Source organism: Sander vitreus, chromosome 13 (genome assembly GCF_031162955.1).
Source record: "Sander vitreus isolate 19-12246 chromosome 13, sanVit1, whole genome shotgun sequence".
NCBI classification, from domain to species: domain Eukaryota; kingdom Metazoa; phylum Chordata; class Actinopteri; order Perciformes; family Percidae; genus Sander; species Sander vitreus.
The window spans coordinates 14,111,515-14,132,286 of NC_135867.1; the positions used below are offsets into that span (position 1 = coordinate 14,111,515).

General features: G+C 39.9%; 1 protein-coding gene across 1 annotated transcript in view; it reads left to right on the forward strand.

Annotated features, from left to right (window-relative positions):
• Window positions 1-17,206: 17,206 nt before the first annotated feature.
• nbeaa (neurobeachin a) overlaps window positions 17,207-20,772 on the forward strand; it is a 60,634-nt gene continuing 57,068 nt past the window's right edge. Inside the window, exons 1-2 of the mRNA XM_078266720.1 lie at window positions 17,207-17,432; window positions 20,581-20,681. Coding sequence (XP_078122846.1) covers window positions 17,228-17,432; window positions 20,581-20,681 — 306 coding nt within the window. The 5' untranslated portion in view covers window positions 17,207-17,227. The remainder of the gene's footprint in view (window positions 17,433-20,580; window positions 20,682-20,772) is intronic.

Sequence of the window (20,772 nt, forward strand, 5' to 3'; positions counted from 1 at the left end):
TTGCTACATTCTTTACGGCTTTCATTTTCAATCACAGGGATTTCATTATCAATCGAAACAATTTTTTAATTAAACCTGTAATAATTATATTCACTGGTTTTGGTTGTATTAATTTACACTGAAAAATATACCTGGACATTTTAATAGGAGAAGTCTAAATAAATGTAAACTAATCTAGCCTTCTACTAGATGACACCGTTAAGCATAGTTAAGGTCCTCCGGTGGTGAGGACTTATCAGAATATACTTTAATAATAGATAGTAAAGTTTCAAGAGTTGTCAATCATGCTATATATTCCAAACATATTGATCCCTAATATTCATTTTCCCAATCAAATATATAAAGAAATAAAATTAAAATTAAAAGTAATGTCCGTGTGGGAAGTGTTTACTCAGTTTAACAGTGAATACTCAAAGTAATTGTTTTTATATTACTTGACTCTTATTATATATCAAGTTATTATATATATATATATATATATATATATATATATATATATATATATATATATATATATATATATATATATATATTCATTCTTTAACTAAATAAATATATATATATATATTCATTCTTTAACTAAATAAATAACTAAAACTAAAAATTGGTTATCAAAGTGTTATTTATTTTGTATTTATTTAACTATAAGGCCTAATAAATTATTCATTTCTGCACTAATATCCATACAAAGGCTACTGGAAGCTTGTGCTCTTAATTATTCTTGTTTTTTTCCTCTATACTCCTTATTGCTACACTATTGTATCTAGCTGGTTCATGCCATTGTGTCTAGCTCTTTTGTCTTTTTCCCCCCTAAAATGTGTGCGTGTGTGTGTGTATATGTGATTGTTGGGAGGGGGTTGTGGGTGTAATTTCTATAGAATCTTCATATGGCACATTTGGATCAAACACGCTGTTGAAACATGGTTTTGTTGCCGTGTGTGTGTGTATGTGTTTTAGTCTAGCACCCCGACAATGCACTGATCTTCACATTATAAAAAGCTGGTTTGTTTGAATTACCTGGTGTTTGTGCACCGCTGAGTGTGTGCCCCCAACATCCCAGAGAGTTGATAAATGAGTGTTCCTACAAACTATTGCTTTATTCTCTCATACACCTTCATCTGCACATTTTCTCTAACAACACACACACACACACACACACACACACACACACACACACACACACACACACACACACACACACACACACACACACACACACACACACACTCTCTCTGCTCCCTTCCTTCTTGTAGCCCACATCATTGCCTGGCAGGGGTGATTTTATATTCATACTGGCCTACTTAGCCTTTCTCACTTGGCTCTGCACGCGCACACACACACACACACACACACACACACACACACATCTGCATTACTGTGAAGTATGGCTAACTGTAGCTATTCATCATGCTGCATACTGCAGTGGCTGAAGGTTGATTATAGCAAACTTTGTAGTGTGTGTGTGTGTATAACTTCAGAATTTAACAACTACTCCTACTGTTATTTTATACTAGCATCTTCCTGCTACCTCCCGCAGCATGAAAAACAGTGTCAGTTGTTGTAACACGTCATTAGACTGGTAAGTAGATACACTCACTATCAAACCAAAACATTTTCTAGAAGTTTCTTCTTGCTACCATCTGTATTCTGCGCTGAGTGAACAATGTATGAGGACTATATGTTATCCCCATGAAATAGACTTTAACTAGTGAATGCAGATGAGAGCTACAATCCCTCAAGGAATTCATCTAATAATCATCCACTTCAGTTATGACAGAGATCTGTAGATGAAGGGGAGGGCTAAACAAGGATTTTTAAGCTTCAGACAGGGATTTTTCACAAGACAGCACAGTTTGATAAGGGAAATGCCTTGGTTATGTTTTGAACACTCCACAGAAAACTAGTTCAATAGACCAGACAGTGGCACATAATGCTGCTTTATTGTGTCCCTTTTCTGTGGATGTGATACTGCCTGGCTAGCACTGCGGCGGCATTGGTTTTAGCACACATTATAAAGGCAGGTCTGTGTGCTCTGGTCCATGTCAGCAAGGGAAATAAGAACAGTATCCTGATCTACTCTGGAGTACTGAGACTTTGCTCAACAATAACATTCTGTATGAGCAGTGGCTGTCATTCAGAAGTCGACTCTGAAAATTGAAGCATTTTTTGCCACCATTTGGCGCCATATTAAATCTTAAACAGTCTTTTATCCAGTAACCACATCTGTCTTAAACAGTTGACTGATTGGGATGTGAGATAACTACTTTCCAGAGGCAGGAAAAACAAGTTCAGAGACAGCATGCAGAGCAATGCTACTGGCATCCAGTAAAGCCCTTAATTGCATCATGCAAGAGAAGAAAGCTGTTAGATTAACATCAAGTCTACAGCCACTCTTATAGCTGTTTGAGGCTGTACTTGTGCACAATGTTACTTTAAGCTAAATGCTAACATCAGCATGCCAACGTGTTCATAATGACAATGCTAACATGCTGATGCTAAGCAGGTGTAATGTTTGTCAGGCTTGCCATCTTAGTTTAACGTGTAAGCATGCTAACATTAGCTAGTTAGCACTAATCGCAAAGTACAGATTGCAGATAATTGGCCATAAGTTGTATTGTAGTAGTGATTATTGGAGAAATTGAAATGTTGACCTGCGACACAAAGCAGATAACCATTTAATAAACTGACTTGACCCATCTGTCCTGGTATCAGTACACTGATGCAGGTTTTGCATCACTTCTCCTGCCAGCTCTTTCCCACTCAGAAATGCTGGTAGATGGAGGTGGAGGAAGAGGTTTTGCAGCCAACAACTGGCAGTGGTGACTCACAGTATTACCCCTGCCGCCTCCTCTCCACATTATCCACACTGCTCCCCTCCCTTCCTAGACCCTGGCTACATTCAGGCTCTGGTTCCAGGAAAACTATTATGTTGGAATACAGAATGTGAATGCAGAGAAGCACACTCTTATAATCAAGCTAATGTATGAATCCAAATAAGTCTTGGAGTCTGTGTTTGTTCATGTTAGCACAGGGGTCACATATGGAAATCTTTGCCCATTTTCAGTTAAAGAATGGACTAAATGAGTGTTTGACTAATTTGCCATTACTGTTATGGATCATGCACACTTATTATTTATATATTTTATTCTTTATATATATTTTAACTTTATACCAATGGCTTTAGACATTATTCTGTTGCTTGCCAAAGAGACTGGATGGGTTTGCCTCAAAACTTAATATTTATGATTTATGATCTGGTCTATTTGTTTTTCAGAATTGACGCCCTCCCTCCTAGGGTTTTTTCTCCTCCTGATAATATTTTAGACTTTGTAATAGCACTTAGACAGTAAAATCAAATGTTTGTTTTCTTTTCTCTGTTTGGTCTTCTTAAAGACGAGAGCGTGAGCTCTCAAGGCTGTGAGTGCATGCTGGGAATGGGCTGTGATATTTGAGAACGGATTTTGTGTTGATATGACCTTTTGATAGGAAACTGTTTTTTGTGTGAGTGAATTTGATATCCTATTACTATAATACTATATAATAATATAGTAATACTATACTAATACTATATACACATTATGTATAATATAATACTATTGTAGTAATTTGGAAATGTAATATTATTTAAATGGAATTAGAATAGAAGAGAGTTGGTCTACTGAATGGCAGCTGTATTGGGCCATTTAACTTTGATCACTTTAATAGCTCTGTTACTTACTGGAAATGAAACATCTTGTGATCAGTAATCTGTATTTCAGTCAATCATCTGCCTTATGAATAATATACATGTGTTGCAGATGTGAAGCATCTGAGACTTAACTTAATCTCATCAGAGTTTCATACTTTGTTGCAGTTGCAGCTAAGTTTCACTTACCTTACTCATATCTAGTAATTATCCATTAGTATCCATGAAAATATCCTCCAGGATGATGGCACTGTTTGTAAATTATTCCATCGTAATGGAAGCTATGAGATAAAGTATTATGTATTATGCATGAGATCCCCTAAGGGCATGCAAATAAGACAAACTTCCCAGTGTAAAAACAGAAGGAGCTGATGTGAAAAATATGGTTTCCGTATGTAAAAATGTTGCGTTGGTCAAAATATGCAAAATATTAAAATCTTAGTCGATCACACAAATGCAAACTTCAAATGATTCCCTTTCTAGATTTTACTTCCAAAGCACAAGCTTCTGACAACTGCTACACTGTTAACTGTGGTGTCTGCGGTTCTTCAAACAACATGAGCTTCAAACAGCACATCTTCACCACTGTCCACTGTGGAGGAAAAGTCTGAAGTAAAGCTGACACACTGACAGGCCTGAAGCACAGAAACACCTCGACAGAGAAAAAGTTGGTGCTGATTCTTTGCACTAAACTGTTTTCATCTAAATGTTTAAAATTATAATATGTTTGGCTTTAGCATAATGTTTTTCTGTTTTTTCTTCTGGTCAGAAACACATTTTCTGGTCATCTAACTCGACATGTGATTATCTTGTGTGTACATTATGTGTGTGGTCTTTTTGCAGAATAACATACATGCTCCACTAACTCCTCCAACCCTACTTTGTACATTTTGTGTGTGTGTGTGTGTGTGTGTGTGTACATGTGTGTGTCATTCCTAACCTTGCTTATGATGATGGATTACTGAGACTCAGTGAAGCTGTTTGCTGCCTGTCTTATCCTCCATCAGCTGTGGCTTAATGGAACAGTACTCTCTATTGTTTCAGTGAATGGTGAACACATATACAATTTTGTGTGTGTGCGAGAGCTTACACACTTGCATGCACACATCCTATCTGCTAAAGCACATACACTCCACCAAACCAAACCAACAGAATAGTGTTTCTGAATTGCCACCAGACTGGCCTGAGTTGGGAAGTCAGAATAAGAATAAGGAGATAATTGTGACTTGTTACTCTCAGTTACACTTCCTTGTCTCTATTTCCATCTGTGAGGTGTAAGCAACAAGCAGGATGCCCTGTAGGACTTAACTTCCTGTCAGCTTCTTTGAAATGAGCACATTTGAGTCAAGTCAGAAGATAAGCCGCGAAGGCCTTGTTAAAGTACCAAATCTCAGCCTTGAGTCCTTCCTTCTTCAGCTCCCGAGACATAACACTCACGGATGCCCTCATTACTGCCTGTCTTGAGGAATCAAAATGGAAAGAGAGGAAAATTGAATTGCCTCTTGTCCTTGACAGAATGTGCTTTTTGGTAGTAGAATAGACCAAAAAACAACAACTCTAAAAGACCTTAGCTTAACATCCCTCCTACACCTTATGTCTCCTTTCTGCTCTCTCTGCAGCAGGTAAAATTCAATAGCATGGCTCATTTGAGTCTGTCCAATGGCCTCTCAATCACCACCTCTCCTTGATGCTATTGTCTTCCTGCCTCCCTAGTTTTTCTTTGTGCTCTTTCTTCTTTCTCTCTCTCTCTCGCTCGCTCGCTCGCTCTCTCGCTCTCTCTCTTGCTCTCCTCTCCTCTTGACCTCTTGAGACAAGTTGCCTTTGTTCCTATTAAACCATAAGTCTTGAGGTCTTAAAACATACTTTATGATACTGGTCTGGTAAGGCCCAGACATTTCCATGACAGAGGGCAGGTTTCAGTTTTAAGTGTTGAATTACGAAGATCACAAAGTCATGACCTGCAAGATTTTTTAATTGTTGAAATATTTCGTAGCAAGTGGTGAGTCTGGAGTATTTTGTTATACTGTATAATGTTTTTAGAATTGTGAAATAGTTTTCCTTTGATTTTCAGTAGATGAAGTTTGACTTTCTGCAGATTTAAGTGTTTCCAGTGTTATTTGATCAACCACGGTGGCTACCACTACCATATGTGTCCCATATTTTGTATGTTTTTTTTTTGTCCTGTTCATTCCTTCCTTTTGTCGTCTTTTCCTGGAAAGGACCGTACTAACACTTGGTGACACTGGATGAACTGCAAAAAAAAGTCAGTTAAAATGACATAGCTTGAGTTGGTATTATGTTGTATAAAGGATGTAAATTTATTCATGAGAAAGTGCGATTGAATTATTATTTTAGCTGGGAGGCATGATTCTAAGCAAATCTCCAACACTCCTAGTCTCAAATACATACTTTCTGTCACTACATTGAAATGCTAAATTGATTTGTTTTTTTTGCAGGGAATATACATTGAATATAAATTCAAATCTCCAACCCTCATATGGTTAAAGAAAATTGCATTAATTAGCTTTTAATGGGAGAAATCACTACCAACATCTACTGTGTCAGTTGATCATTGGCTCACAGACTGTCTGTCCTTCAAATTGGATAGAAATCTGTAAAGACATGTTTTAGATATCCTTTGTTTGTGTATTTGGTAGCATAAATCTCTAATGTTTTTGCATTTGTAGTTGACCGATCTATTCACTCTTGACACCTTTTAACTGTAGTTTCTGTCAAACCTTCCAACATGATGTAAATTAAACTTGCCATAAAATATGAGGTTTTATGCAGATGTTCTGACACTGTTGATCATCTAGTTTGACAGCTACGTGAATCTATAAACACTGTGCGTAATAACGTGTGTGAGAGTATCACGTGGTGTTTTGTAAGACAAAAAGAAGAAAAGAAAAATTGTTTGTTGCCCAATAGCATGTGACAAGGCTTATTGCTAGATCCGTTACTAAGCCTCTTTGGCCAATCAGGTGGCAGACATTTTAAACTGCAGTTGGATGAAGTCAGAGTTGTGATCACTTGGCTGCGATCCTCAATCCCTTCAGTGTGTATGTGCATGCGTGTGTTTCTGACCTGGATTTATTTCTGAGAATAAGAATATCGGCCGTGAACCGTATGGTTCTGTTTTGCTGCAGAGCTTACAAACGACAGAGCTCTTGCAGCTTTGGATTTCATGTCAAAACCATATTTTGCCGTCACAGACTTTCAGTCCTTGTAAATATTGACTGTATTAATACAGCAATTAGTACAGTTGCAGTTTCGGCTGTTTGTCAATTAATTTTGCAGCCCTAGTGAAAGATTTCTACTGTAGCTTCCTTCCGTAGAGTCCGTATCTGTCAGCACAGAGCAGGAGCTGTCCGTTGTGCTGAAAATAGTCTGCTGTAATTGTCTGTTATCTGTCTGCTTTGTCTATCTGTCATTTCTTTCTGCCTTCCCGATTAAACAGTCACATCATTACTGTTGCTGCGCATTTCCTTTCTGCCCTGTTTGTGACGTCCGGCCTCACTTTCTTGCAGTCTCCCTTTCCTTGCTTGATCTCTTCCTCTTTGCTGTTCCTCTGTTCTCTTTTTCTTCTCAGCTCTTTTTAAAGCTCCTCCCACTCTATTAAACAGACTTTTGTACTTTTTACAAGCTGTCATATGTCAGCTTGGGAGCTGTGGTTCGGTCAAGTTTCTTCACAAATCGGCTCCAGATTTCCTCCTCAGCCCCAATCAATACTGTTAGGAGAATATCTGTGTGAGCGCAAATGAAATTGTACATTATTATTGGATTCTTTTGGGAAGATTGTGTGTATCCTTTCACTTTTCTCACTTTTTCTTAGTCTCCCCTTTATGTGTGTACTCATGTGAATTGCTGCTGTGAACATGTATGAGTGTTAGTGACAAGGTAAGTGAGAGTGTATGTGCGAATGACTAAGACCTTTTTGCAATTAATTGTTTAAAAGACTGTTGCCCTTTGAACGCACAGTATATGTTGTTGCTGATTTTGTCAAGTGTGTGCGAATGTTTGTGCACATTTGTCTGTATGTGTGTGTACAGTATGTTTTAAGCTTGCACTTGACAAGCTTTGAGTCAGATGTTGGAGGTGGACTGAACTGAACTGATCTGCAGAGAACTGGAGTCACAGCAAGTATTACTGTCTTATCTCGCCTTCTCTCACTCCTCTTTTATCCAGCTCTTCAGCTTTGGTTTCTGCCAGTGTTAATAGAATCTGACAAGCCAGTACATGGGAACACTCAATAGCTTTGCTTCTCTTTGATGTATGTACAGACTCATATTTATGGTTATTTTGTGGAAACTGTGCCCAGGGTACAGCTCTTGGCACTGAGAACACAATTTTCTGTGTTTTTGAATCTAATGGAACTGCACAGTACAGTTATTTGCTAAATTGGAGGTAGCAGTTGCTTGATTGGAATTTGTCACTTTTCCCGCTCAGTGCCCTTGACAGAATCACACTAGCAGATTGGAAACAAGCTTTCGTTGCCCTAGGACCACAATATTCATGCATGCATGACTTTTCCCATATGCCAAATTAAGCCAAATTAAGCCATGAAATGGTACATCTAATTAGTTATTCAATGCATCATGGCTTATACAGTACATATAACTTATATTTTAGCACATAATCTGGCTATATTCTACATCCATAATCAGTTAATTTGCCGTACAATCTGCAATTCAGTTCCTATTTAGTTTGTAAACATTCCCTGAGCTTGAAAAAACACACACACACCTGCCTAGCTTGTCCTGGCCTTAACCACCCTTATATCTCCAGTGTGGATTTATGTAATCGTATTTTTGCAGCGTCTGATGTGTTGAAACCTTGTTTTTCTCTGCGTACCTCCAAAAACTGCTCTGCTGGGATTTTTGCAGCATACGTGACTTCTCTCTCCCTCTAAGTCTAAGGTAAAAGCCCTGCACTTCATGCATAACATCTCTTAGATATTGCATACACTCGTGGCTGATAATGTTTATTTTGCTGACTCGCGGGGACGTGTGTGTTGACTGTGTGATCGTGAGGTTGTTGCTCTGAACAGGTTTCATGAGTGGGGGATATGTGTCGTCCCATCTGCCATCTGTGCAGACACTGGTACAAAGGCCCATGGGTAATGCAGTCCAGGGGGCTCCCCCCCCTCCTTCCTCTGTGTCTGGAGGCTACAGTCAGTCAACATGTCATTGGTGATTACAATCACAGAGGCAGTTGCAGAGACACATACGCTGCCCTTTTCCACTGCAACTTTTTCTTTCCTCTTCTCTACTGCTTTCCTAATTTTTCTATTCACCGCAATTTTCCAGAGTTACTAACCTAGGGGTGCAAGTAATCCTTTTGGTTATTTTCCATTTATCTATTATTATAATGGTATAAAACAAAGAATTATTAAGAATGAAACAGTTATACATTGTACCGTTCGAGAGAAACCGTGAACAGGTAAAAGAACAAAGATACCAATATGTCCTGTTATGATGTCTGAGGTTACAAAGCAATAAAAAAAAAAACACATTCATTTGTATTTAGAGATGATGCAGGTGCATGGCAAGAGAGGACATCCAATGTGATGATGAAAACTTGATGCTGGAGAGAGGCAGGATTAGCCCCACAGTTCTTTGTTACTATTATGTACCTTTTAGTTTGTAACTTTTTCCCATTAATTATGTAAATTACTAAAGACAAAATAAAAATATATACGGTATCTATTAGGCAAACTGCTGATTTTCATTCCTTCTTGTTTACCTAAAAAACTGGTTATGTTCTACAATTTAAAAAACAAAACAAAAACAAAAGACATGTAAAAGAATTTCACTCTTTTCTTTAAAAAAAATATTGATTTGTGTGAAAATCACTCAAATTATTAAAACTGTAAGATCAAAAGTTTCTCATTTCTGTATTGGTGTTTGGTGCTAGTGTTTTTACTCTCAGTGTGTTCTGAGTGACAGTGTGTATTCTCTCGAGGAGAATTGTTTATAGTGTTTGGTTGCACTGAGCCTGTTTTGAGACATGTGTTAAGAGTTGTGTTGTTTGGAATGAGTTTTGCAGATGTGAACTGTTTAGTTCAGGTGACTGTTGGTAATGCAGACTGTGGTTAGAGTTTTGCACATGTGGCTTCAGTTGTGACCACTGTCAATTAGCAATAGAAAAAAACATATGTAAATAATCAACATCAGTAGAGTCATCAATCAATCAATTAATTATTTCAGTGCCTCAATAACTCTCACTAGAACAGATTTTTTATATATATATATATATATATATTTTTTTTTTTAGCTCTAAATATTCTTGTCACTCTTGCCAGTGAGCCCACATAAATCCTCACACTAAAGCCTTGGAAAAGAGGAGACGTTTATCCTAAATATATGAATCTGAGCCAGTGATAGAAATAAATTCTGTTCTCATCAATGCTGTTTACCAATGAGGTCATGCAGAAAACTGAATGTGGATTATTGAGTGTTTAGTGGCCATTTTAGCCCCAGTGTAATCAATCTCTTTTTAGAGATTTGCTAGGGTCATCATCAAAGCACTAAGCCCTCCACTGCACACTGTAAGGCTGTGGGCAATAAAATCACTCTGCCACCCTGATAAGAAAGCACAATAGCATTCAGCCGCCGTCTCGCCCTCCTTGTCTTTTTTGCTCAATCTCTCATGTCCGCTCTCTCAAACACACACTTTCTCATCACTGTTTTCTCTTCTGTCCAATCGGCTTCTTCCTGCAATAGGGCGTTCATTCTCCTGTTTGTTTTTCTCCCTTTCTCTCCTTCAATTTTGCTCTCCTGCGCTCCGTTGAGCCCTCTTGGTGAAGCGTTAAGTACATAATCTGTGATCTCATGTCTAGATGGGCCTCTCGCCTCCTCACTCGCTCAGCACACAAAGGGACTGAATGGCCGCGGCTCACTCAGGGGGACACAAATGAGTAATGAGCCAAACTCACAAACACACACCTAACAAACCGCACCTCTCCAGCTCACTCTCAGGGGCTTTGAAGTTGCATATTGATGATGCCAGATCCAAAGGCTCAATTGAATGTGCAGAAGCAGATGAGGTGGCTATTGACCGTCCACTCGCCTCTCTGACCTGTCATCTCTGACAGCCGTAATGAGCAACAGGTGCCTCTTTTACCAGGTTTGGCCTTGAGAGTCATCCAATATTCAACAGTAGTAATCAGCCAGCGTAATGGCTCGTTTGATGTACCATCACAGCACTACATAATGGGCTGCGGTGGGTCCAAGTGAGATCGTTTTCAATTAAACAATGAGGATTTTAATTAATGTAGCACCTTTCAAAATACAAGTGAGAAATTGGCATTTAAATGCTAAAACTAATGAGGTTTAAACTAGCAGTATGAATAAAGAGCAATAGAAAAAGAAAACTAATAAACAGGTGGGTCATTTTGAAATCTGCGAGATCATACATTTGGGAAAACCAATGATAAAACACCAGGGTAAAATATTTATTTTAGCATATAGCAAGATTGCTGGTCATATAAGAGATAACCTCTGTTTTCAGTGTGAGAAATAGGCCGTTTTCATGGATGACATTTTAACGTGTCCCAGTGGAAAAGCACAGGTGTAAATAAAAAATAAATGATGGCTTAATATTGTTCATGTTGGCTCACTGTCGCACTGTCATGTCTTACTGGGACTATTTAATAGAACTGAGCCGTTCTTACCAACACCTGTGATTTTTTTCCTATTATGACATGTCAAAATGTCTGCTATGAACAAGGCCTATATACCTGAATCAGACAGCATTTTTACACAATATTTCCTTTTCTATTACTCTCTCAGACGGGTCAGGATTATCACACTAAATTACACTAAACCACAAAAGAGGAACCCCTGCAGTATTTTAAATGTTCATGTAACTTGTGGCCGGTTAGCTCAGTTGGTAGAGCGGGCACACATATGCCAAGGTTTATTTCAGGGTTCGAGTCCAACCTGTGACGGTTTTCCTGCATGTCTTCCCCCCCTCTCTCTTTCCCCTTTCATATCTCAGCTCTCGAGCTCTTGTGGTCTTACAAATAATCACTTTTCTCTCGCAAAAGCAAATGCATACTGTGGCATTTGTATAGCATTACAAAACCTCTCAGTGGAAGGTTGGGCATACAAAGTGTCCAACAGTAGTTTTAGTTGCTTGAAACAAACCTTAAAGTAGCTATAATTAATAACTGTGTCAAATGATAATGTAAAAACAATGTGACAATCTGAAGGAGGTTGTTCGTAGTGATGAATCTACAGAGAGTCATCACCTGAATCTGCAACTTCCCTCGGTTTTAAGGAGCTTCAGCTCATGAGTTTCAGCTCATTTTTAAGCCCACAATTTAACTGTTTTGATTCACTCTCACTGCTGTCATAACATTGTTTTCAGTCGCGGCAGGCAGCTGTTTTCAGCGGAAAAGCTCTAAAAACCCACTGTACACCATACTTGCTCAGCATCAAAGGGCAGACGAACAAAGTCAGTGACTATCTGGTAAACTTAGTGGAGCATTTAGCAGCTAAAGAGCCAGATATTTCCCTCAGACCAAAAACAGAGCTAAAATAGAGTGAATATTGGTAATGTTGCTCTGTAACTGCTGGATTTGTAAATAAGCAACTGTTTGCCAACAGGTTTGTGATAATAACTTAAAAGGTGATGATATGTCAATGTTGTCTTCACGGCTGGTTTCCGCTGCCCCTTGGTGGCCAAATGATCATCTATTGCAGGTTTAACCACGTTCAGGTGGCAGATTATAAAATGCTAACGGTGACAGTGAGTCAGCATACACATTACCAGGACCCTGAAACTTAAGCAGCTAAATGGAATTCAGCCATCATATATTTTATATCTACACAGTAAGAATGTCTTTAGGGAAAAAGGGCCATTGCCCCTGGAGTGACTGCAGACTGTTTCTGAGCAGCGTGGCTGGTGAGAAAGGGTCAGATGGACAGAGAGAGTGTTTGTTTTACCAACCTCTTACGAGAGCTGGTTTTGGCTAGACGAGGGGCCTGCTCATATAAGCTCTTTGTGGTGTGAAGACGGTCCTGGCACTGACCCCCACCCTTCTCAAACTCCCACCTCCCCGACACAACCAGAGTGATGCCAGCTTCCTTCAGGGTCTGAATAAGCAGCACTGCAAAGCTGGGCAGAATTAGAAATCACAGGGAGGAAAGATATCACTCTGTGTCCCAACTGGCAGCGGCAGATGGCCGCCCACCAAGAGTCAGGGTCTGTCCCAGGTTTCTGCCTGTAAAAAGGAAGTTTTTCCTCGCCACTGTCGCACCAAATGCTTGTTCTTGGGTGGGTCTTTGTAAATTATAGTGTGGTGTAGACCTACTCTATCTGTAAAGTGTCCTGAGATAACTCCTGTTGTGATTTGACACTATAAATGAAATTGAAATGAATTAACTTTAATTTTACTTAATTTAACTTTTTTTTTTATAATAACCACTATCAGAGAGTGAAAATGTGAGCGGTGTCTACTGTATAATACAAGTAGATTAGTCATCAGGGATAAATCCATTGGAAGATATGCTTACCTTTCAGACGTTCAGAGTTACGGGAAGTGTTTCAGGGTCAATAATGACACACACAATGCTCTGAAGCATGAAATAAAGTTTTCTCTCTAGTCACAATAAAGGGGAATGTTCTATTCAATAGTACTTGAATGTGTTTTGTTTATTTCCAGTGTTTAGTGCACAACTGCATATTCTGTATACAGGAGGCATATAACATGCAAACATTTATATGCATCAGCACAAACACACTCTAGCCTTGAGTGTGTACCTGTCTAATGTTTATAAAACCCAGTGGAACATCGATCGTGGGAAAGAGGTTGTCACTTCCCTTAGCAACTGCTTGACGTTTTTTGTGTGAATGGAACATACAGACATAAGCGGTACTTGGGGAGCAATCATTGTCATAGTGCTGCCAAAACAAACGCCTTCGACCAGTTGCCAAGAAGACAGTCAGGTCAGTGCTCACATTGCATTAGAGCAGCACGGGGGTGGCACTGCCAAGCCCGTTTATCCTAAGGCGAGTGGCATAATGTGGGTCCCTGTTTATGTGTCTGTGTCCTTTAACCACCACGGTATGTGTCGGGGTAGTAAAGGCCTCTTGTGCATGCTCGTTGATGTGATTACTTGTCCCTTTGTGAGAACTTTAGGTTTCATACGCAAAGACGAGGGGTAGGAACTTGTGGACACACGTTTGGGTGAAGGAAAAGATCAGAGGTTGCGAGTGTTTATGCAAAACAAGCATGTTCCCTCATAAAACTAATTAGTGATCTTTTGTCTGTGTGCATAGTGGGGGCGATGATGGCGCTTGAGTGCGCTCAAGTGTGCTCATGCTGGTTGTGAGCAACCTTATTGCCATCTAGTCAGCATGTTTATTTATACATCAATTAAAAGCCTTACTCAAGCAAATAATGGGCGTGGAAATGCTTAAGCATCTATCATTTTTATGGAAGCCAGATGAAATGGAGAACATGCATTTGATGTGCGTGTGATTGAAGAATATTTTCTCCCACATCCTTTCTTTTTTCCATCTCTTTCTGTCTGACTGTCCCTGCCTCTTCAAGTCACCTGATGTTCTTGGTCCAGGAGGAGGCTCTTGGCAGGGTCACCCAGCCTTTAGTTGCCTTTCCAAATGTTGCTTCTGGTGGAGGAGAGATAATAATTATCTGGGCTCTTCCTTCTTTTCCTCCTCCTGTGTTTGCTGCGTTCGCCCTCTTTTTTCTCTGTATTGTTGGTCACGAGACACAATTTGTTGCCGTCGTTTGCATCACCCCTCTCATCTTGCAGTGATGCTCTGTGCACGGGGGGTAAGTGTGAGCATGGAGAGATTATGCTTGTGCTTGTACATGTGTAGGTATGCCCTGGGGATGTGTGTGTTTCCGTGTTGAAGTTGCTGCGAGCGAGTTTCTACAAAGACTTTCCTTGCAGTCTCCCCTTAAGCTTCTACTGCGTGGTATATCGAGCACCTTCAGACTGGCAGGTTATGTAGATGGTATAGGACACAGTAGTCCCCAGCGTGTTCTATAATTGGGAACCTCAGAGGAGAGGGGAAAATTCGATGTGGGATAAATTAATTCTTCTCCCTTTTTATTTCATGCCTTCTTCAGAGGTCCTCTCTAATCTGTGCTAGTGCGTTGGCTGAGTACACTGGATCAATTCACTTCAGAGAGAGAGAGAGAGAGAGAGAGAGAGATTAGTCTGTCCGAAGAGAGGGAAAGAATGAGGAGCAGGTAGAAGAATAAGGAGATTGTACGCTTGAATAGGAGGCCCTAAGTCTAAAACCTGATTTATTAAAAGGTAGCATTAGTAAAACTTAAAGCAAGAAAAGAGCCACAGCCCATAAAGCCTAATAATGTTAAATGTCTTACTGGGGCTGAGACCAAGTCTGTCATTGGGCCAACATGCAATAAATGCTGGTGTTGCTAGTTATTGCTGCAGCTAATTTTATGTCAATATTGTAATATATGGCCCTATCGAAGATCCTTTTCCCTCGATCTTCTTTGTTTTCTTGCAAGGTGCTCTGGCATCATCAGGGTTGGGGTCACTTTTATTTCAGTTAAATCCAAACATCTGCAGTTTATGTAAAGCAAGACCATAGACTTTTGTGATTTTTGTGAACAGCATCCTTAAGTGACAATTGTGGTGTAATGCTTAAAGGTCCCATGGCATGAAAAATTCTCTTGAGGCGGTTTTTTAACATTAATATGAGTTCCCCCAGCCTGCCTGCGGTCACCCAGTTTCTAGAAATGGCGATAGGTGTAAACTAAGCCCTGGGTATCCTGCTCTGCCTTTGAGAAAATGGAAGCAAAAATACTTGCAAACGTTTGCTCTGTTTCGGCTATCATAGGGAGCATGCAAATATGGAGACGGAAATGCTTTGTTTATCCTTAATGTGTTGAGTATTATAAATGGAAAGACCTGTCACCTTGTCACTGACTCTTCCCAGAGTATTTGGATCTTGTTTCTTTTCTTGCAATGCCTTTCAGATCCAAATAAAAGTATTTAAGTGTGTGTGTGTGTGTGTGTGTGTGTGTGTGTGTGTGTGTGTGTGTGTGTGTATATACTGTGTATATCACAATGTAGCAAATAAGGACATTATTTTATCACATATAAAATTGTAAAATTGATTTGACAAAATGTCCTCAAGTCAAGGTAATTACTAGCTTTTTTCAGATCTTTCAGCCAAATAATGTTTTTTGTCAGCGGTTGGAGTTTACTCAGTTGTCATGGAGATGGCTCAGTTGTTGACGTTCAAGCCAACAATGTGTTCCACTGTTATGCAATAAATTAGATTAAAACCATAGAAATAATCTCATCATCTCATTAAGATACAATATATGCACAGACAATATTGTTGAATGAATTCCCAGCTCTAATTAGAATATTTTTTCATTTTGAAGGTTGTTTAACCACATACAGAATTAATTATCGAGAATTAACCCTTTGTTGAACACAATAAAGAGTCACTCACTCAACACTCTCGCGTTCTTTCAGATAGCAGGGCACTACTCTGTCCTTTTCATCTCATTGTAAAACTCACTGACTGTAGAGTTATCCATTACTTTCATTCTCTCTGCCTTTGCAAAGACCATAGTCAAATCCGGTGTGGTGTGTTTATTTCTTTCCTAATCTTTCGTCTGCTGGCTTCCATAACCTATTGCACATTTCTGTTCCATCTGATTTAATAACCTCAATGGTGGTCTCTTAGCTTGTTGGCTGCCAAGGCTGCCATTTCCTGGATAGTATAGTATGCTGAGGATGAACTGCGTAGGTATGCTTGTGTGTGTGTGCGTGCGTGCGTGTGTGTGTGTGTGTGTGTGTGGCACAGTGATATAAAGGATCTACTTACAGTGCCCCACACAATAAGAGACGGGACTTTTTCACCCAATTTTAAAAGTATGATGTCCTCTGACTAATGCTATTTGAGAGGACAGAGACTGAAATATGTATATAAGTATGTATATAAACAGATACTGACTATAAGCAATCGGTATCTGTGTGTGCGCAGCTGTGTGTGTTTGCATGGTTATGTGTGTATCTGAGGCAGTAGAGGGGGCCATTTTTATGCTTGCTGTATTTTGAGAGTGATTGTAGTTCACAGAGGAGAGTGCTGCGCTCCCCACATTAGAGAGAGAGAGCAGACGGGGAGATGTGTGTGTGTGTGTGTGTGTGTGTGTGTGTGTGTGTGTGTGTGTGTACACACATATCAAGGACATTTATTTGTTGCAGTATGTGTGGCCCCTGGCAGAAGAATGCTTTCCTAACCACAATCAGCATCCATCAGACACCAGGCTTACCTCTCCTACAGACAAAAGGTTAAATGCTTTACTAAATCATTCTCTCTTTTTGTTCTCTCTCTCCTCCCACTTGCTTCATCACCCCTCCCCCTCTTTTTCCTTCCTTCCCTCCATGCTAACACTTTTCACTATCCACCTTCCATTGGTTCCCCGCCCTTTCCTGCCTCCCCTTTCCTGTCTTCTTCCTCCTCTTGCCTCTCTCTCTCTCCCTCACTCTCCTCCAGCTGGTGGGCGGCGAGTTTGACCTGGAGATGAACTTCATCATCCAGGAGGCTGAGAGCATCGGCTGCATGGTGGAGTTGCTGTCCCACTGCGAGGTGACGTGCCAGGCTGAGATCTGGAGCATGTTCACCGCCATCCTCCGCAAGAGCGTGCGCAACCTGCAGACCAGCACCGAGGTCGGCCTCATCCAGCAGGTGCTGCTCAAGATGAGCACTGTGGACGACATGATCGCAGGTGAAGCAACTGTCCATCTTCTGTATGTGCATATAACGCACAATGACAGAAAAAATATGGAGGGGTCACCTGTTGAGATCAATATCACTATATTTCTTCAGTATTAATATACTGATATGGCAAATGTGTACACAATCACACATGCAGTTATAACATTTCCACTTTCAACCTATTTAAAACAAAAAAACTACAAGCCATTCATTTAGACCAGTGGTTCTCAACCTTTTTTGTGCCAATGCCCCCCTATCCATTATCCAGGTCCCTAATCGCCCCCCATCAAATAAGATGTAGGCTAATTGCCCCGAATATTAATGATTACGCCCTAATATTAGGCCATTTATTGTTGTTACTATCGTTATCAAACATAATCCAAAAATCATATCATTGGATGACAAACAACATATATTAGTTTCCCAGGTATCAAAAAGCCATGTGAATATAGAAATTATATTTACAGGTGTTTAAGAAAATGCAACCATTTGACATTCAATATAAATAACAGCAGCCAATCAGAACTAGATATGTAACATTCAAACTTTAATTAGGTATTACAAACACTAACATTAGCCAATCAGAAACAGCTAGCAATTTAACATTCAAATCCAAATCTATAATCAAATAGTTCCAACGGAAAACAAGCTGGCACTTATCAAGGGGTAAAAGCAGAAGGATTTACTTCCGAATGGAGTTAGGTTTACAACCTTTGAAAGTTAGTGAGAGCGCTTTTTTGATGCTTAGAAGAGTATAGGTTTGCTGTCGCCTGTCTTGCAAGTAAATAGCAGAAAAAAACGTTTGGAGAAACGCAACACGGCGTGCGTTTTGAGGAGGTGTGAGAATCCCGTACAGTAAACAGTTACATCACTGCTTCTATCGCTTCCACAAGAAAGTCTTAAAACACCAAACACAAGCCCTGAACTGCCCGGGAGTTTGTGAAACACACAGTGGATGTCTCTCGCTCGTCTCTTTTCTTTCTCTCTTTCTCTGTGAAATGAAGCTGCCTTCAGGTGCAGTAGGAAACGTTGTGTTCTATAAACGATCTGACGAAAAACTGTTACTGTGAAATGTAAAGTCTACTTGTGCTACATTGGGGGGTTAAAGAACACAACAGGACGTCGCACCAGCCTGCGGCAATTGCTTTTTTTTTTTTTATCTGAACGCAGCTTCACGCTGAAGTACGGAGCTCATTTAAGATGATGCTCTGACGTCCCGTTTCCATGAAGGCAGCGTGGAGCTGCACCAAACAAAGCTCGCAGAAGAGAAGAAGTGTTATGCTCCACCATCTCGTCCAGTTGCAGTGCCGTGAACTGGCAGGTTTTAATGTTGCAGACCACTGTTTTTTTTGCAAGTAGTTTAAACATGTATTGTTATTGTGAATCTTTGGTTTAAACTAGCTTTTAAACAAACACCCCCAAAGGGCACCTCAACGCCCCCATTTCAAAATATTGCTTCCAGCACCGAAATTTAATTTAATCCGAAATAGATGTTAAGTGAGTACAAAGACAGGTGTTGTGAAGTTTTGTTATTTAAATCAGCTTTTCCCACTTATACTCAACATGTTTGGCCTTGGTAGTAATTTCACATAGGTAGTGATTTTAAGAGCATTAACTCCTGCATTCAGCCGTGTGTTGTACATTATGCATAGTTGGACAAACAACTGTAATACCATAGAGAGAAAAGAGTAAAAGCCACATGCCACGTTAAAAACATAGCATGTCTTGAAACTGACGCTGAAGATCGAAGCTGCTTCAGGTTGAGAAGTAATTATCTCAGTTTCTTCCTGTATAACATATTGTAACTCTTGCAAGTGTGCTTGGATGTTGGCCCTGCAGTCAGACCATCCATTGCAACCCGTTGGTGCAGCAGAGGCAGAATAATGACCTCAGTATGTTTCTGTGTGTGCTGCGATTTGAACAGAGGGCTTGATTGCAAAAGGGAACATACACAGCCGTCTCTTTACATGATCATATTGACCTTGACTTCCCTTTAATGATGCCTCGGCATGTGTGTCCTCTCCTTCCCTCCCCCTCAGTGTCCTCTCTGTCTTACCTACCGCCGCAAGATCATGTGCTTTATAACTTCTATGACTTATTACTGCTCACCACAGCAGAGCATATGCTGCTTTAATCAATTTAATGCCAATTCTCTCACACTTCCTTTCTGAACCAAGATTCTAACACTTTTTAAAAAACTATTTAAAATGACCTACATGGATTGGTTGTACAAAATACAGAGCTTAGGGGTTTCGAATCTAGGACATTGTGTATTTTCCTCTTATACCAAGCACCTCAATGAGCTAGCCCTCTGCTGTATTCCCTATCGCTGGGCTCTGGCTAATGAAATATTGTGGGAAGACTCTTCAAATTTAGCAGGACTAATGGGAGAGAAGGGCCTTTGTCAGCAGATTGCCTCACTCTGAGAGGGTTGTGCTATACCACTGATTTGTTTCTGATCCATGGAAAGTGAAAGGCAATGGCAGCAAGGTTATTTTACCAAACAAAAGCGTACAAACATGAGAATGGTATCGGTCTTTATTATCTAATTCTCACCAAATAAGCATATATTTCCCCATGTGTCAAACAATTTCTTTAAAGACATGGACACAAACTGGACATAAGACATTTTGTCCAAGTTTGTTCAAGACCACCATCACAGTATAGTGTGTCATTTTCCATAAGATTATTAATTTAATAATATCAGTATCTGGGAGTTTATTGATACATTTTATAGTAATAAATCAGCATTGCTCAACAAGCCTTTTGTACACAATATGGAAGCCTGAGAGTACTTAACACATTCTCAGTGTGTTTGGCCTCATATTACCTGATGTATGAAGATCAATATACTAAAGCAACAATAATTTACATTGTGGTGTACACATTCAGGGTACTAAGTAATGCTGTGCACAGCAACTCTGCTCGAGAGTCAAGGTTGTGTGTAGCTCTGATAACTTGGAACTCCCTTGAATTTTGACCGCACTGATTAATGCTCAACACTCAGTATACAAACTGTGTCTTATTAATGACCTCACCTTATTTGATCAGAGAAGTGTCAGTAGAGGGCTGACTCACAAACACACACTCTCACACACACATTCTAGTTGTTTGGGCTCTCTTGTGCTCATTATCTGCCTCTGTCTGTGTGTTCTCAGACCTCCTGGTGGACATGCTGGGAGTCATGGCCAGTTACAGCATCACAGTCAAGGAGCTGAAGCTGCTCTTCAGTATGCTGAGGGGAGACAGCGGCATCTGGGTAATTTGGTGGACACTTGAAAGAGTTTTCGTGTGTGTGTGTGTGTGTGTGTGTGTGTGTGTGTGTGTGTGTGTGTGTGTGTGTGTGTGTG